The sequence below is a fragment of the Macrobrachium nipponense genome, chromosome 17 (genome assembly GCF_015104395.2).
Source record: "Macrobrachium nipponense isolate FS-2020 chromosome 17, ASM1510439v2, whole genome shotgun sequence".
Taxonomy (NCBI): domain Eukaryota; kingdom Metazoa; phylum Arthropoda; class Malacostraca; order Decapoda; family Palaemonidae; genus Macrobrachium; species Macrobrachium nipponense.
Window position 1 is genome coordinate 62,549,504 of NC_087210.1, and position 12,087 is coordinate 62,561,590.

Below are 12,087 nucleotides of genomic sequence, written 5' to 3' on the forward strand. Positions count from 1 at the left end.
AGACACTTCTAGCGGATTTAAATAACAAGAGAATTATCTCATAGCATAAAAGAATGCAATATGAATAAGCCACGCTGTAACTAACAGTGACCGGAACACAACAGGGAAATACAATATTCGCTCAAGAAAATGAAGAGAATGTATCAGAATTGTAAAATAATTTCCAAACCTGCTATTTTAACATTGAAAATAATTCGTTTTATATTACAAAACTTAAATATTAAACTTTCCCAAATTTAAAGTCGGTCCATGATAATCTACGAAAATTGTCGAGATATTGTAACCCGACATTCTAATTTAGGAAAAAGGCAGCACAGCCAAAGCAACAGCAGTGATAATAATTCATCAGCATTGCATTATATTTTCCTTCCGCAGTGGAAGCATCGTCGCCTATTTTTTCCGAGACTGGAGGAGGGAGGAACGCTGGCTGAGCACAACATCATTTCACGGAAGACTTCACCAGTTGATAAGGAATGCCGGCAATTCCCGGTATAGGATAGCAATGGTCGAAGATCGATGCAACACGGAATATGCATCGTCTTTTGAGAATGGAATTTTACCAACATTCTTAAGGAGATTTGCAAGATCCACGCTGTTCTGGTCTTGGTTTTGTAGGCGTTTCTGATGATTTATCAGGTTTATCTAGATTCATTGTCATTCTTGTGGGAAAGAGGAAGGGGGTGGTTGGGGCTTTAAGGTGTCCTGGTTATTTTTTCTGCAGTTAGACTAAACGTGGTCAAGTTTTGTTTCCAAATTACATAGGTACAAAACGAAGGACGCTCCTCCTACTATGAGCTTTATGTTATAAGTCTTCTCTGTGGTTCAAAGTAAGTGGTAAATGGGAAGAGCTGTGAGCGGGAGTTCTGCTACGTCAGAATAATGCGGGCAGTAGTCGTGGATGAAATGACCATTGTGGCTTATTGATGTGTCACGCACCTTGGAATTCTGTTTCTGTAGCTCAGATCGTAAATGTGTGTTTATTTAATTATTTATTTATTTATTTTTTAGTAACAAGGCGGAGTATTTAGAGTCGCAGAAGCCGTCTGTTTCTGCAATGGTATAATGACACTTAGTGCCACCGGAACATGTGTACCAAGTTAGGTAGGGACAGGATATTGTCGAATGCATCTTGTACACAAATATTGACGAAGCCTTCGTTATATATCAGATGAATCTGTTTTTTTCAGAAATGTTGGGCTCGTTTTTTATACCAACGGTATTTTACGATGCATTAAATGCATTAAATCTTAAGAAAAACCTTCTTCACTGTAAGATGGTACTACTAGGTACGGAATCTCCCTAACATCCTACTTACTTGGCGTTTTCTTCTGTAAACTTGAAAGAATCATCTGTTGTTTCCCACTTTCTGTCGCTGGGCACCTTAGTCTCTCTCCTTTGTCCTCCCTTCTTCTGCCATTTGTCATTGGTCGTTCCTTAATCGGAGGCATTCATTCTTGCAAGTCCATTTCGTCTATCTTGTCTTTCTGCGCAAGTTTCATGGCGATATGTTATGTGAATTACTCTCTCTCTCTCTCTCTCTCTCTCTCTCTCTCTCTCTCTCTCTCTCCAGCAATGTAAAATATCGGCAAACAAATGTATAATAGTGAAGATATACTGATATATTTCATACTATGTGATTTCATATTGGTGGACTCTTGCTGATTGAAACCCCTAAAGAGAAACATCATATATCAATAAAAAGAATAAATGTTAAAACAGAGCTCTAGCAGTTGAGGATGGCGCTTCAGAAAAAATGAAAATGAAAGACGATAATACCATCCCTACGGTGAAGGTAAATATACGGCATTTCAGAACAAACGGTTCAGACGCTTCTTTCCTCTTATGTGTCACTTTTATCTCCGCAAGGTCTGGCCTTCTGTCGATTCCACTAGAGGGAAAAAGAAGAGTTTTTGCTAAACGCATGCTATTAAAAAGACTTGGGTTTGAAGTATATCCAGAGGTCTCTCTCTCTCTCTCTCTCTCTCTCTCTCTCTCTCTCTCTCTCTCTCTCTGTAGAAAGTAATGTGGCACATAATGCATAATAAAAATGTTATATATAATTTTGATACATGTCTGAACGATTTTTTGTTGAAAAGCTGTTTGAAAGGAACACAGTAAACAAGAATATTATTTAGACAAATATACAGCAGTATGTAATCTAGAACCGATTAAGAACACTACAAAGGGGCTTCCACTAATTGTAGGATTCCGTGCGGGGAGGAAATGGACAGAATTTGAAAGGTGAATTTGCTTCGAAACAGAAGCAATAAAAGGGGAAACACTGAACCATTAACAGTAAACAATCGTGTTTACAATATAACAATTAGATAATGCTGCAAAAAATTACAAAAACAGGGAAAATTCATATTTCTTAAAGAAACAAAATCACCCAAAGAAAATGTTCAAAAGTAGAAATATTTAGGTAAATACAGCGAGGTATAGGAATCGCTGAAAAGGTACCACATAAGAAAAACGAGAGAGCCATTTCCAAAAGTGAATCTCCACAGATATATGATTCCAAGATGGAATTATTTATTCATTACCCGAACAGAAAATTAAGTTTTTGGTCTATTGTGTGTTATTGTTAATTCCTTTCGTAATGATCTGCTAATGTGCAATTATGTTGTTTTTGCTTTTGTATTCGTTGTGAAATACTTCCTTTCTTATGCTGTTATTATTCTCACTATTTCTGCAGAATAACTGAAAAGCTGATACAACAAACCTCTCGTCAGTAGACAGACATTATACTGCTCCAAGTTGGCAATACGTTATATTTTTTTTCGCTAACGTTTCCAAACTAATTTTCTCGTTGGTTTTACACATTTGACACTTATATCAGAGATCTTTGGAATAAAGAACATCGCTTGTATTCTATCTCATTGTTAGCTCTTGACCTGAATACAGGCATAATATTAACATAGTTATCCTCAATAGTTCGTACCTTCATCTCGGTTTGTTTTCCTTGGCTTGTTTCATTTGTCCTTATGCAAAGAAATTTTTATTTCGGTACTTTTATTGTTGTTAAATGGGTCATATGAGTCAGGTTAGTTGTAAGTCAAATTTTATTTGTTCATCGTATTCAGGTCATGTTTATCATGTATATAAGATATACGTGTCAGTAATATTCTCTTAGTTCTAAACAAGGGAGAAATGAGAAATGAGGGAAATTTACGAAATGAAATCTTGAGATTAACTGCAGTCTGGTGAGAGAAAAAATATATAATATATATAATTGTAATAGTAATAATTCCCTCGTAACTTCTCGAACTAGTCGCGTTTTTTTTAATTCGCTTGTCATTATAAACCCTCAAGATCCAAGTGAAGAAGTTATGATGTCCGGTAGCGGGAAAAGTGCTTCTGAAATTTGTATCATAAGCGTGTTAGCCAGACTTTGCCATCTGTTGCCCCCTGCTCTCTACCAGTGCTACCTGCGCTTGAAAAATCTTTTCAAGATCTTGAAAAATTAACTCAAAGCTTGGAAGCTTTCAATAAAATGTGAAAATCTCCGAAATCTTGGAAATCATGCACAGAAAGTCCTGAATCTGGTGAAAAATGAACGCAGGTTCCTGTCAGACAGCTGCTTAGTGTTTTCGTCCCAGCTTCCTTGTCAGATACTCGAAAGGATTTGTTTAGAAGAAGACAGTGTCATTGCTGTGTTGCACAACATGGCATAGAGCCAAACGAAGCAACAAGTACTAAAAGACAGATGGAGTCCACCATTAAAATTGCTCTGAACTTTCCTTCTTCAGTGTCTGAGCGTCAACTTGGTGACTTACAGGAAGAGCGGAGGGCCCTTTTTTGGGCAAAGGAAGTACCTTAATTTTGGCATAATTTAAGGAATATATTAAATGGAGATGGTCAGTCCAAGTTTAGTTTATTGTCTGACTTCATGTGTGGCCTCCTTGTATTGCCACACTCTTCAGTCTACGTTGAAAGAATATTCTCCCAATTAATCAGGTGAAGACGAAACAAACGCCGAACTTTTGATGGCATATTTTGTCGTGCTTTTAGAACACACTTCCAATGTTGAACCACGCTTTCGTAATATCCCCCTTAAACAAACGTAAACGTTTGCTTTTTTTCTCCTCTCTATATATATGTATGTATCTATCTATACTTCTCTGCCTGTGTGCCTGTTTGTGTGCATGCCGTTATTTTAATGAGCCAAAAATTCACAATAAAAAGATCACAACAAATAGGAAAATAGCAACTACATATCAACCTATCCTGTCTGTCTGTGTCTGCTTGTCTGTCTGCCTGTCTCAGGGTCAGTGAAAGGATGATTTGAGTAATAATTAGGAACAAATGGCGCACTTTCTGGCTTTGGGCTGTTCCGTGCAGTTGCCGCTGGTATAACGACAGCAGCGGAATTCTTAAGTGGTCGTTACATCTAAAGAGATGCTCACATCTTAAGTATCACTTATGTTTCATACTTTATGGCCTTGGTGTCGCTGCTGTCATTGGAGAATAACACGGCTGCACTTGAAGGTTTATTTCGCCTTCTTTCATAAGAGCGAAAATATGAAAGCCATTAGATCTAAAATGTGTAACTTCGTGCTACGTCTTTAGAGAGAAAATTTGCTCTTTTTCAACAACGACAAAACACCATCTTTTACTCTTGACGGTCTGTCAGGCTTCAGGCTATAAATAGTTCATTTTCCTGAGAAATAAATGAAAGGTCATGTTCATTTCAATGTTGAGGTATTACGTTATGCTTTAGGTTGATAGATGACGTCAGGAAAAGTACAGATCTTGTGACCAGTGGTGCAAATGACGTTATAACGTAATAATGTGAAATCTTGCCCAACATACGTCGAATACGCTATTCAACACCTTTAGCTTAACTTCTACGTCTCAATGAAGTTTGTACAAACACAGAGAAAAAGAATAATTTGATCATTAAACGACAAATACAATGATATTGTACTTTGATCATTAAACGACAAATACAATGATATTGTACTTTGATCATTAAACGACAAATACAACGATATTGTACTTTGATAATTAAACGACAATTGCAATGAAATTATTGTGTGTATCAAAGTCCCTTTACATTCATGAAGCTTTTTTTTTTTTATTATAGATCGTGTTAAGCAAACATTAAAAACAAACTACCGTTATGCTAATATTGGTAGGTTGTGCTTCGATGTGTTGTGGCAAAAGTGCTACAACTTTTCCCCATTTTCATCCAGAATGCTTCCCTCTGGCGGACGTTTTCAGAAAATCCCCAAGTCAGATTCTGTTCGCATTTTTCATCAATGGAGTATTCGAAAAGGCATTATTTTGGCTCTGCGTTCGAGAAATTGAAACGTTTAATGAACTTAACGAGGAGGAAATATAAATAAGCTACTTCCTAATTCTACATTTACAGCCAATGTCGGTTAATGGGATCTTTCTTAGATTGTTGTGGGGGTGGTTATCTAGGCCTAATTTTTATTGGAAGTAATTATCTTTATGATATTTACCGTCTTTTGTGTTTTAACGGTAATCCCCAACAGTCTTGTGTTGAAGATTCCTCAAAGGTGGTTACAAATATACCGGTTTACAACTCTTGGAGGTCACTATCCACGAAAGAGCCGTTTAATGTTTATGACCCAGAGAGAACCTCAGCTATCATAAAAGTCAGCTAAAAATATTATTTAAAACTTTAATATAAAACATGAGCTTATGAATAAGGTTACCTATTCAAGGAAGGGAAAGAGCTAAGCGACCAGAACAGTTCGTATTTACATGCCCAGACAACACTTAGGCCAGAGAGAGAGAGGAGATGAAGAAACATTGTGTTTAAGCCTGGAGAGAGGTGCTTGATAAATAGACTCAATGATCGTTAAAAGTAGGCTGCTTGTTTATTAGTACCTATTATTGAAAAATAAAAATTTCCTCCGCTGTAATTTTGTATTTTTTTTTCTTTTATTGTAAATTTATACATCCATATATACACATATTTTTACATAGTAATCTCATGTACAATATAGTCTTTGCACAGTATACATATGCTCTATAAAAGACTACAATATGTGGTTAACCCACAAAATAAGAAATACATCAGTGTGGGACCGGGTATTGCTCCTCCCTCGCCAGAGGAGGATCTTATGGCTATCAGCCTCCCCCTCCGAGGAGGGCTCTTATGGAGTGCTCACCGGCCCCTAAGAGAAAGAAACCCTTACATATAGGAAGCACAATTTCAAGTTACATTGTTTTTGCTATTCTCAAAGAAGCCCATTTTGCTCATAACACCGTCTCCAAGAAGTCTTCCGTGACTAACTTATTAATCTTTTGCCCATAAACTGACTTTAACATCCATTTACAATAATTAAGCCTACCTTTGAAATAATTAATCATATCTCTTTCATCTAGGTTTTTAACTCTGCTAATCCAAACAACATACAGATAATTACACACTAAAATAATTGCTGTATTTTTGTCCCTGGTTGTTTTGTAATCAAAATCAAAGTACAAAAGGTTGAACCAATTTCTCTTATTAATAGAACACATTGATGATAATTTTACACTAAACCAATCGAAAACCGTTTTTATCTTAATGCAAAAATAAAATACATGCATTGTGTATTCTTGTTCATTACAAAGGTTACAATTTCCATTGTCTCTTAGTTTCATGTTTTTTTAGTCTTACATTTGTGGGCAATACCTCATGTACATATTTGAACAAAAATTCTCTCTCCCGAATACCAATTAATTTGTTATTTATGTTTTTCCATACTCTCCCCCAACACAGCAGAGGGTAATTGCTTTCAACTTTTGCGGGAACCTTGGAAAAAAGCTCATCGTAAATATGTTTACTTTTAACAATGGGGAAATATTTATGCTTACACACTGCTCTTATACCCTCAATTGCTTTGGTATAGAATGCATGAGTAACAAATGACAGATCTGTGCAGGGAGCAGTCTCTACCAAATGGCTTAGTCTTATCTTACAGTAATATATAGTCATTTCCCTACCATTCAGAGCTTCCTTAAGGCTTGTGGCAGCAAGAATAGCCGCAGCTTTGTGGTATACACTTATTATGTTTAATCCACCTTCATTCATAGGCAAAAACAAAGTAGCTCTACCTACAGGTTGATATTTCCCTTTCCAAAACACCTAAAAACCTTAAAAATGCTATTTTATTTTCTGAGCATATATTTTGCTTAATGGTATTGTATCAGCTAGATGCCAGACTTTTGACAGCAACATAGAATTTATGTTATTTGGAAGTTGAATTGGCTTTATACCTTCATTTTGCTTAATTTCCAAATATAATGACTCCTCATATAAAACATACAGTAGCATAGAGAGAGGGCATCCTTGTCTTACTGATCTTTCAATGGGAAAGGGGTTACCTAGATACCCATTAATACACAACTGACTCATACAATTCTTATAAAGGACCTTTATCCACTCGACAAATATGCATGGTATTCCCAGTTTTTGCATTATTTTAAACAAGAAGTCATGATCAACATGTCAAAGGCCTTTGCCCAATCTAGTTTTAAAACAGCTACCACTTATATATTCTCATTGACATAGTGGATGATATCTCGAATGTTATTATTACAGTTTATGATAGATTTCCCTTTTACACTACAATATTGTTTTTCAGAGATTAATTTTGGCATGACAATCTTTAACCTGTTTGCTAATATTTTCGCAATTATTTTATTATCGACATTTAAAAGTGAAATAGGCCTCCAGTCATTAAGGGTATTCCCCTTAGTCCCTTTGCTAAGAAGTTTGATTAATCCTATATTTTGTGAAGAAGTCAAATATTTGCATTCAAGTACTTTCTTAATGACCATTAATAGCTCATCTTTTATTATGGGTAAAAATTCCTTATAGAATTCTGTCGGTACCCGTCCTCATAACCTGGTGCTTTCCCATTAATCAAATTCTTAATTACAGCACTTAACTCATTTTCTGTAATATCATAACCAACATTTCACAGTCCTCTTCTTCCAGTATTATTATAATGCTATGAACTTCTCCTGCACGTGAAGTTCAACATCAACTTTCTTATATAATTCTTTATAAAATTCTGTAGAATAGTATAAATGGCATCTGTTTTATCCAATACTTGTCCTTCAGGCCCCACGATATTACGTAATACACGATTACCTTGTTTTTTCTCTTCCCTTAATAAGTGGCATGATAACCTTTCTCCTTCTATTTTGTCTTTAATTTTTGTTCTTTCCTTTACCCCTTCACAAATATCATTTTTCAGTTTTTCTACCCTCTCTTTTATTGAAGTTATCATTGTAAATTCTACACCATCATCCCTGCTCTCATGTATAAATCTTTAAGCCTTTGTTGCAAAAGATTGATCAAACCATATTTTTCTGATGCTATCTGTTTAGACTCCTTTATAAAGAATCTTTTTATTTGAATTTTACAATGATCCCACCATTCTAGTATATATCTGAAATTATCTTTTCCCTTTTTAAGACTCGCCCACAGATCTTTAATTTTTCTTTCACCTCATCCTGAGCTAACAGACTTACATTTAATTTCCATACACCTCTTCCAATAGAAGGTGATTTAACTTTGATACTGGTTACAACCATATTATGATCTGAAAATGATACAGGAATCGTTTCACATACATTGATATTTGAATACAGTTTAGTCACATATATCCTGTCAATGCGAGAAGCATAGTTTCCTCTTATATAACTATGGTCCTTTGAAATATTCGTATTGGCAACATCTCACAAACCAATTGCCTTTGATAACAGAGTAAATTTCTTAGAGATCAATTTATCATCTCCATTACTTACATCTCTAGCGTTAGTTGCAGAGTTAAAGTCCCCACCAAAAATGATATCATCAACATTATGCCTCAAATAATAACACAATTCATCAAAATAATCTTCCCTCTCCTTTTTCTTACCAGTACCTGATGGCGCATACACATTTAACAAGAATAACACTTGTTCACCAATACGAACGGTAAACTTATTATACGGCCCTCCACATCTGATTCCTGGCTTATGACATATACAGGTGACAAACGCTTACTTATCAATATGGCTACACCTCCTTTCAAGCACGTAGTATAGATAATGAATATTTCATAATATTTACTAACATAGCTTAATTTACTGATACACTTTATATTATGTTCCTGCAACATTACAATGTCCAATTTATGATATTTAGCCATTGATATAAACTTAATTTGTTTGTTTTCCTCATTCAAGCCATTTATATTGATTGTGGCAATATTAAATGCCATAATGAATGATATAAAGGACTAATAAAGCAATAAATCTGTAAGTTCCTAAACTATTTTCCTCTTTTTGGCAATATTCTTTTTATTCTTGTTCTTTCTCAGTTTTAATTTCCCCCCTGACTTCACTTTAACAGACCATTCACTTTTCTTCTCAGAGTCTTTCCCATCATCGATGCCAGGTACTCCTCCCACTTCACTACCATCTTCTGAATTGCTACTTGAGTCGTCATCAATAGTGACGGCTTCTTCCCCGGCATCCTCTGATATACCTTCAGCAAACAAGTCTTGTGAAAACGCTTCCGGTGCTAAATGTACAACTGGACCTGCCTTTACTGTGATATCATGATCAGTTTTATCTTCACTACTAAGGAACTTTAAATCCATGAAATCTAACGACTGCTCGCCATGCAAAGGACTTCGCTCTCTCAACCTTGGTTCTATTTGGGTGTTACTGTCCTCTGGTCCTCCCATATCTTGGTGTACTTCTGCTTCTATTATACCAGTTATTATTCCATCTGGGCTTTGCCCTTTATCCGTCTTATTGTCGCCGAAATTATTATTTGCTAAATCTTTGTCATTCACTTCAATTTCCTTTCTATTTCCATTTTTCTCATCTTCCTTTGGACTGTTTTCTTTATTTACATCCATTTTCTTTCCAATCGCACTGTCTTCATTTATATCCATTTCATTTCCATTATTCTCGCCTTCCTTTGTACTGTCTTCTTCATTCACATCCATTTCATTATAAAAAAAGGAAAATCCATTATTCTCGTCTTCCTTTGCATTGCCGTCTTCATTCACATTAATTTCATTCCCATTTTTCTCATCTTCCTTTTCATTTTTGTCTTCGGACACATTAACCTGTTCTTGACTATCCCCAACTACCTGTGCCTCTTCATTTATTTTTCCACAAGATTCACTTTATCACGTGGAACCATAGCAGGAAAATCTTCAGTGCTGAATATGTTTATTCTTTCCTCTTTCTCATATGTGCATTTAACTGCCATATGGTCACTACTTCCACACTTGTAACAAGTTTTGTTTTGTCCATTGTAGAAAAACAAAATATTAAAGCCATGAACATTCATTGATGACGGTATATTACTTTTCAGTTCCATTCTTGCTGTTCGTATTCCATTCAGAAGGCCTGCTTCCCGTCCATGAGTAAATCTGTTTAGCCTAATTCCATATACTTTCCCATACCTTCCGAGAATGTATTCCGACAAACCATTTTCCATTTCGAATGGCGCATACTTAATTGACACGTATGTGTATGCTCTACTGAAGTTTAATATTCGAAATGATTTCTTATCACTAATGTTTACGTCTTTTGCATCATAGAGATCACAAAATGACTTATAGGCTATCTTATTACAAAATTTAATGACAACCCTATTGCCATTATAAACCTGGTACCCGGTGATATCCTCAGGATTTACTTTCAACAAATCAAAAATTATCTCACTTACTTCACCAATTTCAGGGTTGAACGAAAACGACAACCCCACAGAGTCCTGTCTCCGGGTTGGTTTAAAGCTCATTGCGTCACCAATGACACTTCACTGACGTCACCAAATAGCCTGAGGGCATGGTGTAACTTTGGCCGGCGCCACAAGGGACCCTCCTGGCGAAAAAAACAGCCAAATTTCACTAATCCTACACCTTCAGCACAGTTTTTCTCTTTCAATTTAATCTAGAAACTTTATAGTTATGGTTTTCCTCTGCCTGGGTACGTTACACCATCTTTATCCTTCGAAACCCGTCGATAACAGCGGAGCTCAAACTTGGATGTGTGTTTACAATACTCAAAGCTGCCAACCTCCTTTATTTAAATATTCTATTTCTGAATTCCGGATTGGATATTCTTGACCCAGTCCTATAACTAAGACCTAGATGGCTGAAATATCGAACTTTCAATAGTCTTCGAGAATATCCAATGCAATCACCAAGGGATCTTGGGCATTAAGATTTATATATTATGTTCGATTTCATGAACTCTTGAAGTTTGTCCTTGTAATTGAAAAAAAAACTCCAATTTTCTTAGGGCTCATAGGCTTGAGGTATAATTTAAAAAATCCTAGTTCCTTTTCAGTGATATATTTAACTTTTGAACGTATATTGTCGGAATGAGTAAAAGGAATTAGGGCATACAGAGTGACTTTAGGAACGTTAAAGTTCAATGAGGTATATATAAGCTCTTTAACCAAGAATAGTGATTGAATTGATTTCAAACGAATGAAAACACGAAGTGAAAAAGTTGTTCCCAGACCTGGAAAAGTATTTCTCTTAAAAAACAAACGTACTAAAACTGTGGTTATGTCTAGTAACATTAACGTTTAAAAATGCAAGGGTGTTTTCCTTTTTTTGTTCTAAAGTTAATTTCATGTCAGGATGTATATTATCTTATTCTAAAAATAACTAACATTACCAGGAATGTTTATATATATATATAATATATATATATATATATATATATATATATATATATATATATATATATATATATATATATATATAGATATAATATATATATATATATATATATATATATATATATATATACTATATATAATATATATATATATACTATATATAGTATATATTATATAATATCATATATATATATATAATAATATATATATATGATATATATATATATATATATATAATATATACTATATATATGCTTGCAGTTCCACAATGGTCCCGTGGGTGAAGTATATAAGAGATCCTCACGTGAAAATGAAAGAAGGAGGTACCAAGACTTTCAACTTTTATTCCAAAGTCATCTTCAGTACCTGAAGATGACTTTGGAATAAAAGTTGAAAGTCTTGGTACCTCCTTCTTTCATTTTCAC

The 12,087-nt window shown here is 35.0% G+C and overlaps 1 protein-coding gene across 1 annotated transcript in view; it reads right to left on the reverse strand.

The window, feature by feature from the left end:
- Window positions 1-9,968, reverse strand: part of LOC135195921 (uncharacterized) — a 29,593-nt gene extending 19,625 nt beyond the window's left edge. The window contains exons 1-2 of the mRNA XM_064222425.1: window positions 9,374-9,968; window positions 8,776-8,894 (exon numbers count right to left, since the gene is read on the reverse strand). Of these exons, the coding sequence (XP_064078495.1) occupies window positions 8,776-8,894; window positions 9,374-9,968 (714 nt within the window). The remainder of the gene's footprint in view (window positions 1-8,775; window positions 8,895-9,373) is intronic.
- Window positions 9,969-12,087: the final 2,119 nt, after the last annotated feature.